This window comes from Clarias gariepinus, chromosome 12, assembly GCF_024256425.1.
Source record: "Clarias gariepinus isolate MV-2021 ecotype Netherlands chromosome 12, CGAR_prim_01v2, whole genome shotgun sequence".
In the NCBI taxonomy this organism is placed as follows: Eukaryota; Metazoa; Chordata; class Actinopteri; order Siluriformes; family Clariidae; genus Clarias; species Clarias gariepinus.
In genome coordinates this window covers 20,201,770-20,228,773 of record NC_071111.1, presented here as the reverse complement: position 1 = coordinate 20,228,773, position 27,004 = coordinate 20,201,770, and the positions used below count along the sequence as shown (strand labels likewise).

Sequence of the window (27,004 nt, the reverse complement as noted above, 5' to 3'; positions counted from 1 at the left end):
GATTGTCCTTTGTATGTGTAGAGATGCAATGTGTATTTGAATGTGTGTGTGTGTGTGTGTGTGTGTGTGTGTGTGTGTGTGTGTGTGTGTGTGTGTGCATATATGTGAGAGAGCGAGAGGGCTTCAGGTGTTCTTAAGACGAGCCATTCCTGGGTTAATAAAAGAGAAGTTGTTGAACATCGTCTGGTCCACGCTGTTAATGAGGGTCCGATCGGCACAGGACAGCCGAGGCTTCTCGTTAATGAACTCCTTATCAAAGTTACTACAGTCACTTGGTGATTTCTGCAAACAGAGATCAGATTTAATGTGGGTCATTATAATGGAGACAAATAAAATAATTTCAACAACAATTGAAACAAAATCATTTCTATTCAGATGAAAAAACAGAACAGAGTAAACAGGTTACATAGCTGTGTTTTATCTTGTCTGTGGCTGCGATCTTTATTTATGTAACTGACTGGTATAACAGGACTATAGGTAGGATGCTTAAACACGCTCCATTTCTGCAGAGTGTCAACAGTGTGGGCAGAAGTGTGCAGATGTGCATTGTCATGCAAGATCACAACGCCCTTGGATAGCAGTCCTCCGCATTCAATCCAGAGTTAAAAACATCACACTGTAACGAGCACTGTTGATTGTTAAAACTTTTTCCTGATAATTTTCCAGTACCAGCATTTTAAATTTCCAGAAATCTGTAAGCCTCATTTTTCCAGATGATGGTTGGCCTTTGATCATTTTCTTGGTTGGCAATTAATGATGTTTCCGTTCCATACTTTGCGTTCCATACTTTACTTTTACTTTCAGTCTCGTAGTGATGAATTCTTGTCTCATCAGCGGTAATGATTTTCTTTAAGAAACTTTTGTTTGCAGACACCCAAACGCTTCTGTTTATCCTCTTCCATGAGTTTTTTCAGCACCAGGTATACCCTCAGACCACAAAAAGCTAACTGCTGAACACTGCAACCTTAATTGATTTATGCAAATCACACATGGGGCATCAATCTTGCTCTCTGTTACAAATGAACTAAAGTAACACGTGCACACCTGCACAGTAGTGACGAGCGAGGCCAACACCAACACCAACAGGAATTTAAATTAAAATGCTGATTTTTTTTTTTTTTAAACCCTCGTAGTTAGATGTTATAGGACTGAGCAGTACAGTGGCTACATATTTTCCAGAAATAAAGCTATGCTGGTGTGAAGTTTGGAAAATGATTGACCTTTTGTACCTCTTTTGTACAGTTTGATGAAAGGGTTTCCTGAATGTTTTGAGTTCAGCAACTTTCCTCTGGTCTTTTCTTTGTTCTGGTGGTGTATGAGTAATTGGTTCTGTTGAGCACACAGCTGATGAGCTTATAAGATGAATGCACTACTCACTGCAGTCTGGTCTTATAGATAAAAGTAGAACCAGACAGGTGAATATGGTGACAACACTCAGAATTTTTAGAATGGGCTGAGAAAACTCCTTGTTGCTCTTCCTTGATGGTGGTTTTGTTGTGGACCTATTTCAATGACATGATGGTCCGGCAGGAATCTAAAGGATTCAACCTTGGACACAGCTAAGACATTAGTTGTTTGAATTAAGCTATAAAGTTGCTTGCATTGTCAGGTATTTCTCGGCAGCATACCTGCCATTGGGAGAGGACTTGGAACTTTGGGACTCCTATGCTGATCATCATGGGGTCTGACATACTGCTTCCATCAAGTATTGCAGGAGCTAAAAGTTCACCAAGAACTTTGCATAGGTATTAAGGGATGTACATATGCTTCTGAAGATGGTGAAGGTACAGGTATACTATATTCTTGACAGAGTAGTTTGCCGGGAGTCATTAATTGACTTCACTTTGGCTAAAGTTGGGTGCACGAAGATCTTGCTCTGTAGAATTGGTCTTCCAAGCTTCAGTCATGTTATCTTGTCCATAGTGGCATGTGGACCCAGTTATGGCAGGATACTTTCCATATATACTGCTTACTAAAGAGCCTGAAACAACATCCTCCTGTTTCCCTGAGAGTGATGATTGGATGGTGGATGTGATGGGGGGAAAAGTCTGACTTTGTAGGGGAGAATGGGGAAGGGGACGTCTTGTGTAGATAACAGGAAAAGCAATGTAAACTGTGGCCATGACTTTTAGTGGGAGATTTAAATGAGCATACGGCACTCACTATGTGAAAACTATGAATTAATTTATATATTTTGAAAAATTATAGAAATAGGACATTAACGTAATGACTTATATTGTTTAATTCATAATTAACTAGTTGTTTATTTTGCATTTAATAGAATAGAAGATACAACTGCGTAAATGTAACAGACCAATAGAATCAGTCGAGCCCCTATTTTTAAACAGGACTATACAGGATCTTATAGCTCAGGATCTTAAGCTCACCACAGTGGGTCTGAAGGGTGGTTCTACTTGTCGCTTTTCCAAAGCATTCCAGTCAGTGTCTCTAAAGAAAAGATGTTGCCGAATATTTCCCTTCACACCGAGTCTCCGTTCCGGCTCCCGCACGAAGAGCTATAAACAAACACACGCAAAAAAATGTATGAGTCATGTATATCATCTCCTACTACTCATGGCAGAAATAAGGCCACATGAATTGAGTAATTAAAAAATAAAATAAAAAATATAATATAAAAAATAAAAAAATGTTGATGTACTCGAGGCAGTATAATGATGACCATTTTGTGCACACTTCTTGAATTAAGCAATATCACATGAAAGGGAGTGCTGGACTGCTGGATATATGCTGTGATACGGTTGTAGGCCCTACAGGTATACTATATCCAGAAATACAGCACAACCTCAAAGGTAATATTGCTTTTATACATCCACTAGTTACCCAAACGTCATTTATTATCAGAGTTGGGTGTAACGGACACGTGGCGAGGTCTTACGGGAAAAAGGGTCATTTTATAAAAAAAAAAACAGGGACGGAGAAGAGTTAAAAGAGGGAGGAAGGGGAAAAGGGGAGGATAATTAACACAGAGAGTCCAAGATGCATTAACATTTGTTTTGCATTAACATTGTTGTAAAATGAAACATAATTATCTTAGGATAAATATAGGTTTCGTCTACTTGTGCACCTGCAGAAGTGGGGGGTGGGGGGGATGGTGATGCCGACGTAGGGAGCCTATGGAGTGAGCGATTAGCGACAACAGGTTGAGGCGCAGCCCATCATAGGCAAACGTAGTGACAGATGTTTTCAAAGTAACTTGAAAGTAACATAATTAGTAATCTGATCACTTTTTACATGTAATAATCAGTAATGTAATCAAATTACAATTTTAGTATTTTGTAGTAGATTCCTTTTTTTTTTAACTTACCCAGCACTGTTTATTATCAACAGATTAGGATTTGTTTCTTCATTTAACCAGTTATTTGGATTTTCCAGCACGCATCATTTCATGAACTAATTAATGCAGCTGGTGATTGACAGTTCAATCAAATTACTCAGTCAGAACTAACTGTTGTATAATGACGTTTATGACACCTATTCTTAGATAGCCTTATAATGGGGATTCTCAGGAAATTCTAATAAGATATTCCTGAGCTGCTGTGAGTCCCCCTGACAATTGTGTCATACTGACATAGTAAAAGAGCCTGATTGTGTCCTGTAAGATGTAAAAATAGACATAAACAATAAAACAATTTATTTTTGTTCTGTAATTTGGCCAATGATTGGCAGACAGTTTATTTTTAAGGCAGTCATTTCCTTAACCAGTGCTCAAGTGAACAGTGATTAACTTATTACTAATACTTTTCATGGAATTAATAACTAAATATCTAAAATTATATTTTCAAACATTATTTAATAATGAGTGTCAATTGAGTAAATCTTTTAAATACCTTAATGAGAATATCTCGTGAGTCTCTTGTCAGCCAGCGTGGGTAACAAGGGTCATCTGTGCGTATGGACTGGAACAGCTCCTCCTCGTCATGCCCATGGAACGGTGACTGACCGATCAGCATCTCATACAGAAGGACTCCAAATGACCACCAGTCCACCGAGCTGCCATATTTCTGCCCAAGCAAAATCTAAAGCAGGACAGAATTAACAGTTTAAACCTGTGGTGATTAAAGTTATCTGCACATTAGTGTTCCAGGTAAACTACACTAAACCTGGTGTAACTGAAATGACTATTAGGTATAACTTCTGTTTAGCTGAAGTAAAAAAAAACTCATTTTACAGATAAGATTTACATTTTTTTATTCAAGATCAGACCAACCACCACAATAATACTCACTATTTGGAAATATATTGAACATGGAATATTTCCCCATTAATCTATACTGTATAATAATCTAATTGTCATATTCATTGTAAAATACACTACAGGGCAAAAATTATGTACAAGCTCACATTCATAAGTTCTTCATAATTTCCAACCGTGGAAAACCAAGCCTGTGCTTTGTGTGATTTTCAGGTGACCAGTTCCTGAATATGTTCATATTCTAATCTAAAGTGTTAACAATATAAACACTACTCATGGCAATAGATGAGTGCTTCACCTCAGGGGCAATGTAATCTGGAGTTCCACAGAAGGTAGAGGTTCGAGCTTCGCCCAACATGTTCTCTTTACACATCCCGAAGTCGGCGATCTTAATGTGGCCATCAATATCTAGCAGAATATTATCCAACTTCAGATCCCTGTCGAAGAATAACATAATGCTTATTACTTGCACACTAATAATACTCATTTGTTAACTGTATATGACCATGTTAATTGTGATTACCTGTACACAATGCCTTTTGAATGTAGAAACTGTAGACCACATATAATCTCGGCAGCGTAGAACCTACCAGAGTGGCAAGAGAGAATAAAGATGAAAGGGGTCAATTTTTTTCCTCAAGTGTCATACTTTGTGAATATATAGGATCGGCATGAATGTCTCACGTGGATCGCGGGAGATCAAATCTGTGGCAAGACTGAATGTGGAACATTAAATCTCCTCCATTAAGGTATTCCATCACAAAGAACAAATTCTCCTATAAAGAATATCCCCACACACAAATATATTAAATAACACACAAAAACGTCTAGATATGATGCTTAAAAACATGTGTACAGGTCTTACAGTACCTTAGTCTGAAAGGTGCAGTAGAGGTGTGTGAGGAAGGGATGCTCCCAGGCAAGAGACAGAACTCTCCTCTCGACCATAGTACACTCCACATCATCATCCATCAGAACCACTTCCTTCTTCAGAGCCTTCACGGCAAAGAACGTCCCTGTGGTTTTCAGCTCAGCAAGAAACACCTATCAAAATACACATTTATGATATCCTAATCTGAATGTACTGCGATATCTAAATGCATTCATTAGGTGTTTATACACAAAACATGGCAAAAAGAAAGCTTTTTATGTGTGTAACAAAACCCTTGTTTCCATATACCTACCTTTCCAAAGCTGCCCTTTCCTAGCATCTTGTGCAAGAGAAAGTCATCCAGGGTGAATTTGTGGTGCTCTTTGTGTGGGACAGCATATAGTGGTTCTGAAACTTGAGTGAGACTGAGACTGTTATTGTCTCCCTCAAAAGGTGAATCCCAGGCTACACCCTGCTGCTCTGAAAGTGGCACAAAAATAGAGTGAGCGCACTCATGCTGTATTAGACTACATATGAATGGGATGAAATACATTACAGGCCCAGAACATTCGTCAAATGAAGTTTTTTAATTAAATGTTTGGTCCAATTATTTAGAAAGGTCGAATTATGCATCAAGCAAAGAAACATTAAGATCTTGACAAATTGTTTATTAGTTAAAGTTGGACTATTTCCACACATGTAACATAATGAGAACTCACAGGATTGGGACCAAACAGCAATGAGCAATGAAAAAAGTCTAGTCCACTGAGTTCAGATTGACTACAGTCCAAAGTACTGTAATGGTGGATCATGGTAAGAAGGAAAGCACATGACGCATCCATTGGCTGGGGTTTGGCATTAGAAATCATTTTTACACATGAACTGGTCACTACATTGTGTGCCATAATCAAAGCTAAAGAAAATCAAAGCTTGTCTAATGAAATCTATGACATGTTTGGCCATAAAATAATACAACTCTTCTCTGTAACATGGACATTATAAAGAGAGACGCCTTAAGTGACAATAATACAGTATTATTACGTACCTGGACAATTTGGGTAATACCTTCCAATGCACTTAGGTCATACCTCTTTTCAAGTGGAATTTCTAATTTTATTTACACATAGAATTTACCAGTGCAATATTTACTTAACCATGCACTTGGGCACACCACTCGCCAAGTACCTCAGCAAACCCTGAATTACCCATAAAACTGCACATATTGCTATTGCACATATAACTATTGCACATATACAGTAACTGGTGCAATATTTCCAAGTGCAATAATCTTTCCATTTTTTCTATTAATTTTTTAATTAATTAATTTTTTTATTTTATTTATTACTCTTTTCCTTTCCTCCTGTAAATGACTGTAACCAACTGTAACCAAGTATAAGCAATTTCCCTCTGGAATTAATAAAGTTCTTTGAAACTTTGAATCTTGAATCATGAATCTTTTTTAAAGCCAGGCAGTAGTAGATCACAGAATCATATAACATCTGGATCTTTTTCATTTTGGACATTTTTTCTCTCCCTTTCCTTCTTTAATTCCAATCTTCATAATCAATAATCATTACATATTGCATTACATAATGTTGTGCAATAATATGCATGTGACTTTATGTCACCACTTGAGGGGAGTGTTTGTCTACAGTGAGACTTTCATATGAACACTTTACAACTGAGTGACTTTATAACTAGGATGATAAAACATGATAAAAACATACCCACTGTGGAATAATGTTTTTAAGCATTAAAACTGCTGTGTGTGTTTTACCTTTGCGTGGAAGGGGCGGTGCTGAAGCAGGGCTTAGGGTTTGGATTGGTAAGGGTGGCAAACAGCCCGAAGGCTCTCTGACCACTCCAGGCTGGCCTACACCTACTGGTCCATCACGTCCAATTATTTCATTATCTCTAGAGCTTCGGGCCTGTGACACAAACACATGTAATCATAATGTCAAATATTTCAACATTGAACCATCATATTTTTATATTCTATTTTTATGTCCTCAATATGTATTTACACATTAATATTGTAGATGCACTATTGAGACTGAGTAAAATGTTGTATTATATGTATTAGAATTAACATAATGTTCAACCTGCTGAGTGCTCTCGATCATAGCCAAAGCTTCAGCCATGAGCTTCTGGTTGACACCACAAAGGTTGGCTACTTTCTTTTGACATTTGTGATGAACGTTCATGCCACATTCTGTACAGAAAATATGCAAACAATCACATGTAAATAAAACAAAATAAACAAAATATATATATATATTATATATATATATATATATATATATATATATATATATATATATATATTGCTGCAGGAAATAGGAAAAGCAACGAGAGAGACAGTGTGGTAAACAGCTTACTAGGTTTAAGGGCCCCTGTCACTTCCGTCTGAAACCAAGTGGTACCCTGACCTCTTACATTGAATAGTATTGAAGAGTCATGTGATCACTCACCTTCACATTTAAGGCCCTGTCGGGCCAATCCCCAAAGCAGCGTGCCACAGTGCTCACAGAAGGTTGGGCTCTTATAGTTATACACCTTAAACCGGTGAGGCATGTCGATCTTAAAGCGCTCTTTGTGGATCTGATGCAGACACACAGATTAAGTACTGAGATTCACAGTAGATTACACATGTTGAGAAAAGTTAGAGTTGCAACTCAAATACTATGGTTTGTTACTTCTAACTATAGTGTACATATTGTACTGTATTTATTATAATAACAAAAATATAAAACAATTTGTGATGAGCATTCATGCCACATTCTGCGCAGAAAATGTACATACAATCTCATCACGCACAATATAATATATACTGTTTGGCCTGCTTTACACATGGCCTGCTTTTGAATCAAATCAGTATTTGGTGTGACTTTTCCCTTGACTTCAAACCTGCATGAATCAGAGTCATCTGTTTGATTAACCAATTATACCAAGCAGGTGCTGATGATCATCAATTTCATATGTAGGTTGAAGCACAGTCACACATCATAAAAACAGAAACAGCTGTGTGGGAGGCTTAAATCTGTGTAAGGAACAGATAAACTTTGCTACTAAAATGAGGCCTATGGTAGATGGTTTCATGTCACAGTTCATGCATCATGGCAAGGCTGAGCACGGCAACGAGATACAGGGTAATTATACCGCATCAGCAATGTCTCTTCCAGGCAACAATTTCAAAGCATACTGGGGTTTCAAGAAGTGCTGTTCAAGCTCCTTTGAAAAAGCACAAAGAGATGGGCAATGTTGAGGTCTATAGACATAATGATTAGATAAAGGAAACTTAATGCAGTAGATAAAAGACACATCATGTTTCGGAAGTTGTCCAACAGTGCCATCAGCAAAGAACTGGCGGAAATGAATGGGACCAATGTAAACCCCTTTACTGTCTGGAAAAGTCTCGCCAGAAATGGTCTTCATGAAGGATTTAACGTGGAAACAATGCTAAGTGCCTCGACTATGCATGAAAACATATTGGTCAGTCAACGAAATTAGTCAAAATTGGTGATATCAGAAGATTTGTCTATAGAAGGAGAGCAGTATAATAATGAGTGTCTGCAGGCAATAGTAAAGCATGGTGAAGGTTTCCTGCAAGTTTACAGGCAAGTGCAATATCAGCAGGGGAGTCTGTTTGACCCTATTGGTTTGACAGCCAAGGTCAGTAGACTAAAGAAGAACAATGAGGCCTGAAAGTGACATCTCAATATCATCGAAACTGTCTGGGATCGCATGAAGAGACAGAAGGATTTGAAAATGTACCTAAAAGAATGAATGACAACTCTGGTTTAGCAGGCAAAGCGTGGTCACGCAAAATACTGATTTGATTTGGATTTCACTTCTGTTCATTTACTTTCTATGACACTTCTATTTTCTTCTTATTTTACGGATTTTTTTTTCACACCTGCCTAACACTTTTGCACAATATGTGAAAGTACAGGGTTATAAACTACGTCAGAACGTGCTGTTAGGGGGAAAACAGCCACAACCATGAATTAATTTCTATAACAACACGCCCATCGTGTTTTAGTTCTTACATATAATAGTTCCTGTGTGGAATCACACACTTTTCCTTCCTCTAAAATGCTTTTAGTTGCAAACACATGATAGTACACCACAAACAGCATATGACTCTGACTTCATGTGCACAGGATGTGAAACAATGTTAATGAATATAGCGCAGAGTGTGATTTACTGTACATGTACCAATAAGGTATTTCTGAATGTGTCTAACTGAGGACAGACGACTTAATAATCAGAACTGAATGTATGCAGGAGTTACCATTGTTTCTTTGCTGTTAACGGCTGAGCCTGTACATTTGGCAATCACTTTGTCAATGCACTTTTTATGGATGGCAGCGTTGCATTCTAAAGGTCACATAAAGAGATTATTAGAATATTGAAAGTCTTCATAAAAAAACATTAAGTGGCTGTAAATGTAGAATATTCTGTACACTCACGTCGGCACTGATACCCCTGTTTGTTCAGACCCCTGTAATAGAGAGAGAGAAAGAGAGAGAGCACATGTTCATTACTGCTAATAAACATTTTCTATACTCGACTCACTCATTAATTGGAGCACCAAGCTCTCACTTAATTTCTGCTTTGCAGAGATTATTATAAAGATTCCATAAACCCTGATCAGACGTAACACTACAAGTCAAAATATTAAGCCCAATACTATGTAGGTTCTCTTTGTTCTTCCTGGCCAGCTCTGGTCCCTCAGAGCATGCCTCCATAAGACCTCCGGGGGGTGCTGTGGTGTTCAGCACCAGGACATTAGTAGCAAATCCTTTTGATCATCAAAATACACACCAAAATGTAAAATTGTAAGTTTTCATGGATCATACTTGTTTGTCTGGTGCATCTTATGGTTGTTCAATTGGATTGGAATTTGGGGCTTCGGGCCTTTTGTCTGCTCGGCCACGTGTGCAGCTGGCTGTGGTGCACTGGGTGTTTTGCAGCCTTTCTATTTTGGCCAACATAGACTTTTTTCATTTGGCCAGTTAGGTTTTATTGGTTTTTCTGTGGGATTGGACCGAGTCCCACAACCCAGTTTGGTTGCTGTGGGCTTGGGTGAGATTTGAGTGCTCATGATCTTGTCACAAGATTACTGGTACATAATTGATAATCAATGTTAATGTTATGTGGTGTTAAGGTTATGGCTGATCAGTGTATGTTTCTACTGCATACAAAAATCTAATTAAATTTATTAACTGAGTGAAATCACATAGTGTGTGTCACACATGCTGGGTTTAACGGGAGAAGTTTATAAAGTAATACAAGTTACTGCTTTAACCCCTCTCACTCACTTTTCATCTTTATCGTTTTTTTCTGTTTTCATGGTCGCAAGGGGACTAGCGCCTATCCCAGGAGACTTACTGAAGGGCACGAAGCAGGGTACACCCTAAACAGAGGGACAATCCATCACAGGGCACACACACACACACACACACACACTATAGGCAATTTGGGAATGCTAATTACCCTAACCTACAGGTTTTTAAAAGAAAACCAGAGTACCCAAATGAAACCCAACAAGCACATGGAGAAACTCCATGCACACAGATATGGGAATCAAGCCTGGCCGAGAATCGAACCTGGAGGTGCAGGGCGATGGTGCTAACCACTTCACCACCATCACTTTGTACTTCGCTATGTCAAGTGAAAGTGAAAAGAAGCATGAGAGATGATACCAACCAAAATTAGCTGCCCCTAAATTTTGCTGAGGCAGCAAAAAGCACTTTGGTTTCTAAAGTCAAGATCAACACGAAGAAAGGACGCTTCCATTTCTGTTGTGTCTTTGAGAGGTGAAACCATAATCAAAATACACGCCAAAATGTCCTCTCAAGTCACATAAAGAACCTTCATTACTGTACGTCAAAGTGTTCTGTTTGTGTGATGCAGAAACGTTTGAATACGGCAGGCACGTGACAGGAGGAGTTACACTCTGTGTTTTTCTTTAACCTCAAGCTTCCTGTGTATGGGTTAAGGTGGATACCTTCATGAAACTTTGTGTATAACTGAAGTACCTTTCATAATATTAGGCTGTAGCCGTTTCATCTGTATGTTACTACATAAAGGGATGTAAAATTCATTGAAAACTAATATGATATGGCAAAGCTTTCTGTTAACTTTCTGTGCTATAGCTAACATAGACATTCTGTACTATTGTGGTTTTCCAACTTTGTGGCAACACTTTGAAGCCATACCAGACAAACTCCTTGCAGACTGAGCAGAAGGTGGGCTGGGGGAAAAACGTAGCTGTGAACTCATGACACTTCACCAGGTGGACTTTGGCCTGTTTGATCGCACCCCGTCGTTGATGCAGCGCGAACACACCCTCTCTCTCTCGCTCAGGCTCTCCATCTACATCTCCCTCACCATGACCTGCATCTGAAACACAAAAAAATACATAAACACACATGCAGTCAGAGGATGTGCTTTTAGAATATAAATAGATGTTTGCTAAATAAATAGTGCTTTTCAGGATTTAAAATACCATTTTGATGAATGTATGTGCTCTGTGGATAATGTAGTTCACTTAAAAAGGCACATTGAGTATGTTTTGCTTTATGAAGGGAATATTTCATTTTAATTTAATTTTAAACATTTTATTGCTTAATTCAAAGTATTGTAATCCATCCTCTATCTAATAGACAAGTGTGTGTGTGTGTGTGTGTGTGTGTGTGTGTGTGTGTGTGTGTGTGTGTGTGTGCAAGATGGACTCACCCTTTTTTTCCAAGAAATAACGAGCTTCCATCAATAGCCGACCCTGTGGCTTTAGTTCCACCTTTATTAACACAGGAACAGTGTGTTATGAATATGAAATTTTTAATTGATATATATGAATATATATTGCAACATTGTAATATATTGTAACCTTTTATTTAAATATATATTGGAAAAAAAAGGAACAAAATAATTTGTTTTTTTTTTTAAATCCCCATATATAGATTTTGTACAATTATATGTGATTATATCTCTCTTATGTAAAAAAGCCTTAGAATATGTTTTCAAAATATTTTTTTTTAGTAGGCAACAATAAAAGTCTTAATAATTTTGCTTAGATAAATTTTAAAATGAATTGCAGTAACAGTTTCTTTTTTCAGGTATATATGTGGTCCAAACTCCAAAATAGAGAGTATCGATTTTGGGTAAAATGAAGACAAGGACAAGGACAAAGACAGTTTAATAAGTTTTCCTACTATTCCTCACAGGTAATCATTATCCAGTAAGAAAAAAAGGACATAATAAAATATTGCATCATTAGAGATCTATTTAGAGCATCAAGATAATTTGTAAAATTCTTGTATATTTAAACAAAATTTAATTAAAATCCACAAAATTTATTTGGTTTTTAAATTAAATAATTTCCAAGAAAAAAAGCCTGGAAAAGGGGGGGAATGTTTTCTGCATACATAGAACCAGACACACGCACACACACACACACACACTCACCCAGATCTCAAGCTTGCCATTCTCCTTTTTGCATCGGGAAGCGAGTGTGTCGAGCTGCACTGTGGCCTCCGTCTTCAACTCAGCTGTTTTGTCTTTCACCACTACATGCATCACTCTGCCCCTGTGAACATGGGCATCGAATGTACTGCTCCATGGCGGGTACATGGTGGGACGCTTCTGCTTATACACCTGACCTTTTTCTGGAAAAAAAACCCAAACAAATAAACTTGCACAATGTAAATTTCTGTCATTGGGCCTTAATTATAAGACTGTAGGACTGTTAGACATTTCAGTTATCATTTAAAGGTCAAGCTTCGGGAATTTTGCAAAGAAAACAGTGCATTATGTTAATGATCCCACTTCATTAATAAGCATTTATAGTATTTACTCTGTTTGTGCATATAAAACTTATTAATAAACATCATAATTAAACCACAAGTATAAATTATATGTTAGATGCCTGTCACAAAGTAAAAACTTGCTGAAATACAATATGTTAAACAATAAATCTCATAGAAATGTGAAAAAGTATACATTTAACAATCATTTATTTCGTGACTTTGACTGTAACTAGAAAGTCAAATTTTTTAGTAAGTCAGATAATTAGTTATTTTAGACTATTCTTAACCCAGACCTAACCCCCGAACAAAACCTGTATAACATTAATCTGTGTTGCTTCTATTGGTGTTTTTTACACCAATTAACAGATTCCCAATTAATTAAATGGTCTATAATAATAGACCAAAATTTCATTTAGTCAATAACAGTAAAAGAGGTACCAAGTGCACATACAGTATGTAGGACATTTCTAAAAATGTCAACAATCGGGGTTTCCAGCTGTTTCTTGTGATGAGGATAAATACTTTACAGCACGTTCCACAACTTAGGTTAGACAGTTATAAACTCCTTTAGTGTGGTATGAATTTTCACATTGCACGTTTCATGTATTGACAGGAAATAGATGTACAGCATACAGAATAATAAATGTGATTCTGTCAGTCCAAGTAGAATGTAGTGAGCGTAAGTGTGGTTTAGCGTGGGCGCAAACGCAGAGGGAAGTGTACAAGTATGAGCTAGACTAATGTAGTGACTAATGTAGGTATGTGTTGCATACATATTTATGTGATCCCTCTTTCTCTTCCTCTCTTTTTTTTGTTCTCTTTAAACAGGGAGTTAAGTTTGTGTGTGTGTGTGTGTGTGTGTGTGTGTGTGTGTGTGTGTGTGTGCGTGTGTGTGTGTGTGTGTGTATGTGACCATAAAAACCAAAAGCCAATCAGGGAGCTTGAAACAGCAAATTAAAAAGGTTTACTGTGTACTGTATAGCATAGCAAGGGCATGAACATAAATGAAAGGGATAACTCTTACCTCTTACGAACATTATAATGTTCGGTTCTCATAAGACCCATTATGAAACATTATGAAACTGTTTTTGCCCTTGATTTTATTTTAAATTACGCTAAAATCTAAGCATTTCTTCCATTTATTCATGATTTAAATTCTTAAATTGGGTTATTATGAGAAATTTCGGTGTATGTTCATGTCTGTATGCGTTTTCTACGGATTCTCCACATAACCTTTTAACTTTATGGTGAAGCAACTAACCAGAATAAAACAGCTATTGAAGTTCAAATGAGAAATCTAATGAAATGGAGTGGGGTTGAAATTTAAAGATATTTGAGCACCATGAGGTCTCTTCTAGGATTTTCATGCACAATAGACATACTAAACCATAAAGTAAGCTTTGTGGTCAGAAATGCTTAGTTGATGAGAGAGAGCGTGAGATAATGACTACACTGGTTTAAGCGAAGAGGTTGGCCCTTTACAAGTGTAATGACCAGAAAGCATGTCAGAATCCATGACACATCTCTTGAGGTGGATGGCCTTCAACAGCAGTAGACCAGGAACGAGAATGGAGCCTATAGTGGGGACAGGTCACCTAGACTGGAAAAATGTCTTCTGTTCTGATGAATTTCACTTTCTACTGAAACATTGAGGTGGTAGGGTCGTTAGAATAAATTCATGGACCTACATTGAGTTAACAGTACAGACTGGTGGTATACTGGTGTAGGGTAGTGGTTTTCTTGACATACTTCTCGGCCCATTAATATAGATCAAGCATGAATTTAAGGCCACAGCTCCCCTGAGTATTGTTGCTAACCATCCATGGATACTTCGAGCGCATAATGTAAGTTGTGCACATGTCATCTCCATCTGGTATCATGGACATGATGATGAGTGAATGTACTCCAATGGTTTCCGACTCACCAAACCCAATTCCAATAGTGCACATTTGATACATGGTAGGACAGGTGAACGAGTAACTGGGAAATCTACATCAATTATGTAATACAATCATGTCTACATGGACTAAAAGCTGAAACAAATGTTTCCAACACTTTGTCGAAACCATGGCATGGTGTGGAATTTACCCAAACCCACAGTAGCTGTAGAGTTATACCTAAAAACAGCTCACAAGATGATGGAAGTTTTCATCTCAATTGTCACACATACAATTTTATTCTTTGTAACCTACAAACATATTCTACATATGCAGAAACACCCAAGATATAACAAATTTTTTCCTCGCCTGACATTCCCATAAAACTAAATTTAACAGTTTCTTATACTGTTTATTTCATTAAGTCTATTTCATTGATTTCCAATATGTGTCTTGTCCCAGCATCAAAATAGAAATCAGCATGCTCAGCCCCACCTACTCTGAATTAGAGGGGAATTTCCCAAACCTAGGAGTTACTTTGAGTCTCACTAATAAGAAACATGTCCCCACCTCCTCACGTCAGCTAATCTGCTTGCTAAGCCATGTGTGTGTGTGTGTGTGTGTGTGTTTGCATTTCTATTGTGCTCATTTTTGTTGTACAAAGTTTTGACTTTGCAAGCTCCAAGAGACTTTCCTGACTTTTAAATCTATAATCCTCTTTCTGAGCTCCTTAGAGTTTCCCGTTGTGCTGTGTGCTGATCAATCCAACGATCGCTGTCAAATAAATCCTGTCCTCTGTTGGCAACGAGAAGTTACTAGTTATAATCAATCATTATCACTAACAGGAAGCTCTGGCTTTGGGTTTGACAAATGAAAAGACTTTTTGTCACTGCACCACTTAATTAATAATCTTAATTCAGTGGCTGTATGTATATGACACTTTATGAGGAATTTTAACCCTCTGTTAATATCAGAAAATCCTGAATTAATTAAACCTTGTGCTTAATATTTTTTTATTATTATTCAATGTTGTGCAAGTTTGTGTGACCAGGAAAAAAAAAAAAAAAAAAAAAATATATATATATATATATATATATATATAGAGAGAGAGAGAGATTTCCTAAAGATTTAAGTAGCTTGTTTAATTTTGTTTGTCATGATATCACATCAAAATTTCTCCGGATGTCTGCCTTGTGCAACAAAGTTTAATATGATTTATTTTAGCCTTCAGTAATTTAGCAGGATAATGCAGAAATACTTGATTTTCTCCACCTTTTTAAAGTAGACCCTCCTGGGAATCTTAAAGCAGGCCAAAAAAAAGGCCACTAAGTTATAAAAATAACCAGTAAAGAAATGATAATATATATATTTTTACAATATTCCTTATTTTTCATCTTTAATTAAAACAAAAAAAAATGACAGATTTTTTTCTTATATATCCCATTTTCTCCCTATTTGGTTATTTGCCAATTTCCACTCCCTAAATAGTTTGCTGCATCACATGACAGCTATGTTTCGTTAAAAATAAGGGCTAATCCCCGCTTCCTCACACTGGTATGACGCATCTATACAAACTGCTCCTCATCCTACATCACAGAAGTGCTACCCATCCTTTTCCACACAGATCTGCTCACAAATACCTACAAATGTATAGTGTCCGGTTTATTAACATGGGAGAGAAAAAACTGTGCTAAAATTGAATTTTCTTAAAAAAATGATTATATCATGTTAAGCAGAAAATCAAAAAACATTTTGATCCTTGGCTTGTTCAGGCTTGTGCTGCTGTCACAGGTGGATTACAGAACTGAAAAACAAACTGCTCTTGTGGGTTTGGTATAATATGAAACAGAAACTAGCTGAACACAGATCTAGTCAGAAAGTAAATAGGGCAAACTGTTTATAAATGTGCTGCCAAAAACAAGTAAAAATACTGCCACTTATTTACTCTGATTCCATAATTATAACCCTGTTTTTTATTATTAAGCTACTTTTCATACGTTTTTGTGATCGGATCTACAAACTGCTGTGCATGAAAATCCTGAGGGGGCGACTTTAGAAACACTGGCCACCTGGATAACATTTCAGCTTCTGTTTTGATATTTGATATGAGACCTGAAAAATTGCTACTGTATTATGTTTGTACCACTAAGTGAACCATTGCCCAGTGGTTACCATTACACAGGGTTCCTTATGGTACTTAATTTAGCCTATATCTAACCTTGACCCTAACCCTAACCCTAACCTCAAAAACCAATCCATAACCAAATACTTTCCAATAAAATTTGTAAAAACACACTAGTTAGTTCGAAGACCAAACCCTTCTTGGTCAAAAATGCCTACAAATGCATACGCACAAACAAAAACACACATGGTCATACCTGTCTCCACAGCCTCCTTCATGTAGACGGCGCAATATGGATTGAGCACCTCTTCCTGGTAAGCAAGTCCTGGGTCCATCTCAAAGCTGGAGAAGCCAATCCTTAGAAACGGAGACATGATCCCTCACACACTTAGCTTCTTTCTATAGCACGAAACTTCAGTACCGGTGTATTATGACAAATTCCCTCAGCAGTGCTGATCACAGCAGGTCCCTTAAGTTAATCTTGACAATTGCAATAAAGTCCATTCCTGGATTTATGTAACCCAGTAGAATCCCAGAAAAAGGAGAAGTTTTTACTACTGTAGCACCCACAAGAGTGTGTGTGGGAGCATCTGTGCATGCATGTACTTCTCAGCCCTGAGAACCGGCTTGGCACGACAATCTCTCCGAAAGAAACTCTTTTGCTGGACACACACTGGAGTGTGTGTGGGTGTGTGTATGTGTGTAAAGGTTTTGGAAATGTCAGCTTCTGATCTGCCTATGTGCCCTTCTGTGATGGGTAGAGTTGTATAAAGAAAGGGAGGGTGGGAACAGAGATGAGAAGTTCCCTAGATCTTGATCGACCTTTCTTTATCTGAAAAATAGGAAAATAGATTCAGTTATACAGTTCACTTAATTTTAACAAATGTAGCTTATGTAGACAAACTGTTATGAAGCAGCAATAGAGTCTACATACAGCAATCAGTCACAACATTAACACCATTGCCTGATGAACTCAATAACATATATTGCCAACAATATAACAGGAAACTTGTGACAGGATCATGGGTACCCAAGGTTCAACTACAGTGTGGCTATTATTGAAAGTCAGGGGAATGCTTAGTGCACCACAGTGAACCACACATGGGGCCCAGCAGGCAATGAGCCCATGGTTATCCAAACTCCCACAATCCCAATCCAATCGGGAACCCATTAAGTGAGTCGGACAAACAAGTCCATTCCAGGGAGCCACCCTGCATGCCACAGCACTCAAAGCATCTGGTGCCAGAGTACTGATGTCAAACACCAAGTTATAGAGATCTTGTATAGTCTCTAGTCGTGCCGTGGGGGATCAGAGCTGCCCCAGTAGCACTAGGTGAACCCAAAACCTGGGTGGTTTTAATGTTATGGCTGATCAGCATAAATATAAATTTTAAAACGAATATCTGCATACTATTAAACTCTAATTAAAAGTACCTCGACTTTCAAATTTTTTAATAGTGAAAATAAAAAAGATGAAAATTGAGAGTCTGTAGAATGTATAGATATAAGAAATATCAAAAATCACAAACTGATAACAAACTGTACATTTAGAAATAGTTTATAAACTGTTGATTGCCTTCGAGAGGTTGTTAATGAACAGATGGCTTGTTTTTAGTGTAGTGTACAAAATAACGGTTTACCTTATTATTTTTATTATTTTCTTTTATTGCGCTGTTTAAATAATTTACACTGTATCTGAATAAAACAGAAGCTTGTAATATTACAGTTTACTTTATGCCACATCCTGGAATTTGTATTAATCTGACTAGAAACTTTAATTAACAATTAATATAAGATGAATAATGATACTTAGTATAAATAAATATTGCATACTATAAAATATACTTTTGAACTATTATCAACTCATCATTTATCATGTCATGGAAGATCAACACTTGAAATGATAACAAATGCATATTGAATAAAGGATGAGCAAAAAGTACCAGTCACAGCTACTGACATTTAATGGAATGAACTCTGAGGTATCTTCATTGCCCACCAGAATGTTCCAGATCTACCCTGCAGATGATTATAATACCGATAGACCGCACAAGACGACTTATGCTTGTGAAATGACATTTTATCCAAAAGGTTTTTATACGAGATGCAAATTAAATGTGTCTGCAAGATACTCCTACTGGGTTGTTTAAGAAAAGGTCTAGTCTTATTACACTCAGTTGCATGTAATTACATTTTCAAAAACTGTTGAAAGGTTTGTATTTCTTCTGGTTTGTGCATGTTGTGAAAAAACAACTGGAGATGAATCTTTTTTTTTTCAAAAACGAAAAATAAGACATTATACTGATAGTACATGGCAATTTTTTTTTTTTTTTTTACAAAATTACAGTTCACATAAAACCAACAGACTAGTTAATTTCATACCATAGTACACACTGATGATTGTCAATAATGATACGGATTGAAACCAAATATAATTATCAAATAAAAAAAGAATACATTTAATTATAATAATAAGATTTAATTAGTAAGCTCACTGTTATATTGTAGATTTATATCCCTTCAAAGACAAAAAATTTAAAGTAGCATTGTTAATCTGCTTAAAGCCTTGCTGTTGTTTATTTTTAAGAGTGCAACAGGAACAGGAACAGTTCCAGACAGAGTGTGAGGTAATGCATTGTAAAACTTTCTTTGTTAATTTCACAAAGACATACTTTTGATAACCAAAAAGGAAATTATAGGTCTACAAACGTTGTATTACAACCACATATGTTGCCCCTTGAGAACTAATAGTATTCACTTCTCTAAGGAAAAGGCAAACAAAGACAAAGAGTTATACAATCTATAAAAGCTCATTCATGTGATTGGGTTAAAAAGAAATAAATTGCATGATAACAACAAATGAACAGAACATATCTAAATCAGAAATACAATACATAACCCTTAAAATGATCTTGATTGATAATCAATGGAAAGAGCTTACCTATGAAGGTTAAGTACACCTAAAAAGAAGTCTTAAAAAATCAGCTTCATGAGAGAGAATACACGTTGGAAAGTCAGGAGAGAGAGTGGTGTGAGAGCTACCTATTAATAGATATGAAATACTAAACTACCACTAGAACCATTAACTGCACAGCTGTGTGGGCATGACTACATGTTATTTTTTTGCACACAAACCAAGAGATATAAACAGTGGAAATGTATGACTTACTTTTAACACCCGAGTGGGCATGATCCAGTTAAACTCTTATCTAGTGATCAAAGTAACCAAAATGAAGCCCTTTCAACTTTCCGTTCCACATAGCAGAGCCCCGAACAAGATAAAGATTATCTTTCCCGCAAATGTAGCCAATGCACCGAGACATGTTTCGTATTCATTTCTTTAAATTTGGACAAATTATTCAAGCAAACCATGCGGTAATCAATTTATCATCATAGATTTAATTACATGATTCCTTTCTGTAGATCATGTACAGAGATTTGTCACAGATGTTCACAACTCATTTGAGAGTTCCCTAGTTTTAGCCATTTTTCGTGCAGAGCTGGTGCAGAAAGTCAAAGTCCTGCCACATCTTTGTTCCATCTATTAATTTAATCAGCTGATGCTAATTAGATTCCCTTTAGCCAGATAGGCGAGATCTACAGTAATTAGTGACATCACCCATTTTGAGTACAGGGAGAACTAGAATATAATACATGCATATTTCTCCTTAATCCTTTGGGCCACCACTGTATATAATAATGAAAAAATACTGTTCTGATAAAAAAAAAATTATACCTAAGTATAGTTAAGGTGCTAGAACTTTTACTCAAATAAAAGTTGAAGGTAAATCTAATTATATCTAATAAAAAAATTATTTAAGGATTATTATAAGTAGAAGTAGTCTTTAAAACTAAGTAGTTAATTTAAAGTAAAATGCTTTAAATATGACATTATGGTTAATTTTTTATGTTTAAATGATAAGGAGTGTTTAAATGTTAAAAAATATATTTTATGAGAAAATGTGACTTCTATTAACTGTTATAAGTATATGTGCCAGTTTGCTTATGAAATTAATGCTAATGAAACCTATAATATTAAAAAGAACACTGGCTATATGCAATAAGTGTTATCAAATTAACGAATATTAACTCAAAATGCTTTTCAAAATAAGATGTCTTTTAAATGTCTTTTAAAGGAGAGCCTCAATAACTCCAGCATATTGAACTCAATTTAAACTCTTTATGTCAGACTTTATTTACACTTTAGATCATATATTACTTAATTATATGTGATTTTTGCCTTTTTTATTTACTTTATTTACTGTATGTTTTCATGATCATTCAAATATTGTGACTTGCCACATGTCTTGCCAAGTATGTGTCCTCCGTCTGCTTCCTCTTTTTGCATCCCTTTTCCCTCCTTCTTTGTTTCTAGGACCAAAGGTGCTCATCCTTAAACTCCACACTGCAATCTTGTGACAAGTACAATTACTCTATTATTTTTTACTCCTGTTCACACAGCAAGAGTAGAAGTCATGCAGTAATAAATCTGTCCTGAACATAGCTGTCCTATGTCAGAGTCCGCTCAAAGGTTTGAACTAAGGGTGCGAGATCAAATCCCAGTGCTGCTAATATGCAAGATCCTTAGTACTTACTTTGGATAAACAGTATCTGCAAAAAGAATTAATTAAAAATGTAACTGACAAGCCAAGATGACATATCATGCAATCAGTTCTAACACCCAGAGGACTATGCTGCTCCTCTCTGAAATCCCACTATTGTATCTCCAAGGTGAAAGCAAGATCAGTGAAAAACATACATTACTCTAGGGTATACTGCCTTAATCTCAGACTTACTAGGTTCCCTAAGTAGATAGAGGATATGAAGAGTAGAAAGCTTAGACATACGCATCATATCTGCTGTGTGGGAGTACTGGAGGATCAGTGTGCAGGCAGTAGCACCCACACACAAGCATGTGCGTACATATATACACATTCACACATATCTGTGGGTGGACTACTTTGTGACTTCTCCATCTCCTGCTTTGTGGTGTGCAGCTCAAGTTATTTTACATATTGATGGTTTGGCTTTTAAAACATTCTCACCATATGTGTCTTGCTGTCTGCCACTTCCTGTCTTTATGTGATAATTCAAACATTCAAGCTAGACATTTCCTGTGCCAGAGGTGCTCAGGTGGAGGAAGAGAGAAAGGAAGGGGAGAGAAAGCGAAAGAGAGAAAAAAAAAACTGAAGGGCTAATGTCATGACTCTGTAATTAGACCCTATCTGGCCTTCTCGTGCTATATTCAATATTTCATCAAATGCTTTTAGGTGAGTGAAGTCCAGCTCTAATCCTTTGGTTCAAATGTCCCAGTAGGGATCAAACATCAAAAACCTCTTTGAACAGACACTCATACTCAAGCACGCACACACACACACATGCTGTTTGGCCTATCAGAATATACCCTGGCTTACCAGTCGATTAGTTCATGGACTGGAAAAAACTAATCAACTGGACATCTCAAAGTTTAATTTAGTCACAGTCTATTTTAAGTCTTCCATTTTTTTAAGAACTTGGGTTTTACATTAAAAAAAATTTTAAATTAATAAAATTATATATATATATATTATTTTTATCTTTTTTTGTGTGTTTTTTTACTTTGAAAATGCTGCTAACGCCATGCTTATTTTGAGTTTAAATCTGAATCAAGATCCAGATTTTGAAAACAATAAACAGATCCAGATCTAGCTCGCCATAGTGCTAGTTGAGTAGGGTAATTTCTTGCAAATAAAAAATCCCTAGTGTTAATTTAATACCCAGTTAAATTGAGTCCAACCAGACAGATATTAAAACATTCTGGGTGTTAACAGTGAATGTAGTATATTGGTGTATATAAACTTGTATGGTATAAAGCTAGTTTTATTTAAAATAGGAAATGTGTACAATTTTAAAATATTTATTACAAAAAAAGTAAATGTTCTATGTAATTTTCAAGATTCTCCATTATCTGTAGGTTCATTATTTAAATACAAGCAAATTTAAGATATCGATCATGTTAAATGCTTTGGACGAGAGGTCATATTTTACTCATGTCCAATCTCTTCTATTGAAGCATTTGCTCAGACTGCACAAATATATAGAATTTAACAAAATCTACTTTCATTTAAGTATTTAAATAACATTATATCCAGTGGAAAGTCTTGGATTAAGCTTGAAAAGAATGCAAAATAGACTAATTTTCACTACTTTTTTTGGTATGTTTTTATAAGCTGCACATTGGTAGTACTTGCTACACCATAAACGCCCCCACTTTAAAGCAACAGTAAGCAAAAACCATGTGTGAATATCACATAACTCAATTTGCTACAATCAAAAGATGTCTTGACACATAACGAATAGATGTGAGACATGGTTAGCTTACTCTGACAGGAGGTTGCATCAGCAGCTCTCATACACGATAATGACTTTTCTTCAATAAGCGGTAAAATACGGGTAAAAGGCGCAGATTTAAAGATAAGTCATCTGTTATCTTACCACAGAGATAAGAAGATCTACTCTGTGAAGCGCTAAAAACATCAACCAAGTTTAAATATTTTCAGGCCCGCTGAAGAAGAGCATGGAAGAGAAAAAAGTGGATGGAAACTGCATTTGACCTGCTTTGATGAACAATTTGATGAGCAAATTGTTCCACCCTCAACAGACAACTTTTTTGTAAGTCGCACATTGCCACTTTTGCATCACTTTTGTTTAGTTTAATGGTGGAGGCCCAGTTGAGGGTAAAAAAGCAACTCTGCTCTTTCAGCACCTTAGAGTGAAAAAAAAACCAGACACTTGAACAATTTTTAGTTGTACTGAACATGGAAATAAATGTAAGATGTTTGACTTTTATTTACATATTTAAGTTCAGATCAGTTTCTATGTTAATTTTAATATATTTGTTGGTATGTGCACATGGAGATTTGTAAATCCTGAAACTGATGTAAATAAGGTCACCAACTTAGTCTTGATACAACCCACTGACTGGCAGGCAAAGAAACTGACAGGTGGTAAGACTAGATGTGAAAATGTTCTGATTATGCACAAACACAAGCAAATGTCTGCAATTTTTTTTTAAGGTTACAGAAGATTATATAAGAGTGCAACAGTAAGAATGAATTCAATCCTGCTTAATTATAAGACAGACAGATAAATAAACAGATAGTATATTGTGCCACCCCTCATCTCTTAAGTTAGTTCAAGAAACAAGAACAAATCTTTTACTGCGACAGGCTGCAAAGCGCCTAAAGATACAAATTAAAATGTGTTTTTTTATGTAACAAACTCAGCAGCAGCCTCATTTCCCCTCTCGTCTGTTCCAGCCACTCAGCATTCAGCATCACCAGTATAATAATCACTGTCCTGATCATTTGTCATCATCTGCACCTGTTTCTCACTGGTTTATGAATTAAGTTAGATTAAAAAAAAAAAAAAACTAACCTAATTAAATGATTCATATGTCACTTAAGATCATTTGTGGCTTTATAAACAAATAAAACACATTCCTCTGGAACTGGTCAAAAATAAAGAGCCAAAAAAGTCTTTCAGAACGCCTGCAGAACTTTTCCTTAAGACCACATTAAAATACAAAAAAAAAGCAAAATAAGAATAAGACAGAAATGAGAGGTACTGTAGACAGACAGACAGACAGACAGACAGATAGATAGATAGATAGATAGATAGATAGATAGATAGATAGATAGATAGATAGATAGATAGATAAGTATTTACATACCTACATGGACAAATACTTATCTACAAATAATATTATTTACAAATAAATGTTGATTACTTGCTAGCAGTAAGTTAACTAGGATGTGTTCTTTGTCTAACTCATTTTGCTGTTTGGCCTTAAAAAAAAATAAAGAGGGAGAGAGAGACAATTTTACTAATGATATACAGTACCATATAACAACTATAAATGGGCAGAGGTAGCTCAATAGTTTAAGGTTCAGGGTTACTAATCAGAAGGTCCACCAAGTTGCTGGTGTTGAGCAAGGCCCTTAACTCTATCTGCCACAGGGGTGGCGTGTAATGGCCGACCCTGCGCTCTGACCCCAGCCTCCTATAAAACAAAAAGCTGGGATATGTGAAGAATAAGGACTTTCACTCTACAGTGAAATGTAAAACTGCCATTTATGTCACATTCATCCCCCTACATAAGGATTCTTAATGTTTTTGGAAATGAAGCCTTAAGATTGTCGGATTGTAATATATATCAACGCTTATTTAAAAAAAACAAAAAAACTCTTGGAGTTTTTTTGACTTGAGAACGCAGACGTGACATCTCACCCATGTCATTTTTACTGTACTATCACTGATGTTGACAATGATATGGTGTCAAAAAAGGACAGCAGCACATCACAAGGTTACTAAGTATACCTCCTGTGTGTCTTGAAATATATAAATATTTCTTTATTATTAGATTTCTTGTTAACCACTCTGCCTTGGATTGGATGGATTTTTGGGGTTTGCCTTAACATGATTAAAGCATTAAACTCCTAAACCTCCTGAACACCTCACATCTCAAGCCTCACCTAAAGCCCATTCCCTTCAAATGAAGGAAGCAAAGCATGCAAAGAATATTAGGTTGTCATTATTTTAACAAATAATCCAGGTTAGACTTTCGGAGCCTTGGAGCAAAGAGTAAAGCCTTTTTCTTTTTTTCTTTTTTTTTGGTGTAGTGATGTTTATGTGGTTTTGTGCAGTTTCCTGTAAGTGATGCTACTGGAGAAAAGTTGTTACCTATCGGTTGCACTCAGCTGCCAGCTTATAACTTCTGCCTGATGCAGCCCAAAAACTTGCATATTAGAACTTTTCAGGAACATTGGATCCCAACTCAATTTACTTGCAGAAAAATATATATACAGTATACATTCATTTCCTAATTATACTCACTTAACTAGTATAGAAAGTATACTGCACACTTATAGCAGTGTCGACCAAAAGCCAAAGAAAAGACAAACCATCACTTACCAACAGGAACGTGCCCCCCCCCAAAAAAGGCTCCCAGTTTTGGAAAGAAGGTGAACTTGTGCTGCGCTGTGCTGAGACTGAGTTAGTTTGTCAAGGCTTAGTGCACTTGCACATGTGCAGAGCTGGAGGCGGAGTCAAGGAGTGCACTTCCTCCAGAGAAGCAAAGCATAAAATGCAAAATTTAACTTGGTGTGTCAGAAGTATTCATATATACAGTATAATACAATATAACTATTTTTTCCCACAGTATAACCATCAATACTAAATGCAAATGGCAGACAACAAAGACAATGTAAAACACACTCTTATGCAAAGTATAATAAAATGATACTGTATAAATAATAAAAGTATTTATTTATACTTTTATAAGTAATAAACATGTACACAATTTAGTAAATAAATACATTTATTTGAATACACTTAGCTTCTTGAATATCCCTCATAGATTGCAATAGCTAAATATATTATATTATACTGATATAGTGAATATAGTGTAAATTCGTAGGACGTACAAAAACATGTGAAATGACCACATGAATAATAAGCTTGATTTTGAAGTGGCTAAAATCAGCATTCCAAGAAGGATTAAAGTTTTTTTTTTTTTTTGAAGGCAAAGGGTGGCTGTACTTATTAGTAGATCAGGGATATTAATATATTGTTACAGCTTTTTTTTATCCACCCCCATGCACGGACTGGAGATTTTTTTAATGTTTGATGCCTACTGGGTTATTTGAGCTTTAGTAGCAGATTAAACCTAGACTTCACTCACATGAAGACCTTTGATGAAATATCAAATACTGGATTTAATATTGGCTTAGTGGATATTAATATTGGCACTGTTGCCTTGCACCCCCAGTACTGGGTTCGATTCCTGTCAAAAGTTGCTTTAATAAACATTATGATGAACTGTTACAGAAGTGTGCTTTCCCTGTTTAAAATCAGTGTGATTAATCCTGTTGTGTATACGCAGTACACAGTACTCCTTCTCGTCTGTAATGTGCTCATAATGTTGTTGAGCCTTTTTTAAGCTCACACACTCTGAGATTTTCCAGTGGGCATAGTTTCATTGTTTACAGTTCCTAGTCCCAGTTCTAGTTACCACAGTTTCAGTATCGATATCTTTTAACAAGTCATTATCACGAAGCAGCTTTACAA

General features: G+C 36.3%; 1 protein-coding gene across 1 annotated transcript; it reads right to left on the bottom strand.

Moving 5' to 3' along the window:
* Nucleotides 1-29: 29 nt before the first annotated feature.
* prkcq (protein kinase C, theta) lies at nt 30-25,981 on the bottom strand. The gene is made up of 18 exons (XM_053508578.1): nt 25,850-25,981; nt 17,154-17,729; nt 12,558-12,757; nt 11,829-11,889; nt 11,309-11,492; nt 9,557-9,588; nt 9,379-9,464; nt 7,556-7,685; nt 7,187-7,296; nt 6,862-7,012; nt 5,398-5,564; nt 5,084-5,257; nt 4,898-4,989; nt 4,737-4,799; nt 4,512-4,650; nt 3,849-4,037; nt 2,388-2,516; nt 30-282 (listed from the first exon to the last, which is right to left on the bottom strand). The coding sequence occupies exons 2-18, from the start codon at nt 17,269-17,271 to the stop codon at nt 124-126; spliced, it is 2,184 nt and encodes a 727-aa protein (XP_053364553.1). The 5' UTR covers nt 17,272-17,729; nt 25,850-25,981; the 3' UTR covers nt 30-123.
* Between the last annotated feature and the right edge of the window lie 1,023 nt (nt 25,982-27,004).

What these genes read in the sequence shown, in the direction of transcription:
- prkcq (XM_053508578.1), bottom strand. Translation starts at nt 17,271, where the DNA reads ATGTCTCCGTTTCTAAGGATTGGCTTCTCCAGCTTTGAGATGGACCCA. An exon ending in ATGGCAAGCTTGAGATCTGG is followed by an intron (nt 11,890 to 12,557) that starts GTGAGTGTGTGT and finishes GTGTTAATAAAG; the next exon opens with GTGGAACTAAAGCCACAGGG. An exon ending in ACAGGGCCTTAAATGTGAAG is followed by an intron (nt 7,297 to 7,555) that starts GTGAGTGATCAC and finishes TTTTCTGTACAG; the next exon opens with AATGTGGCATGAACGTTCAT.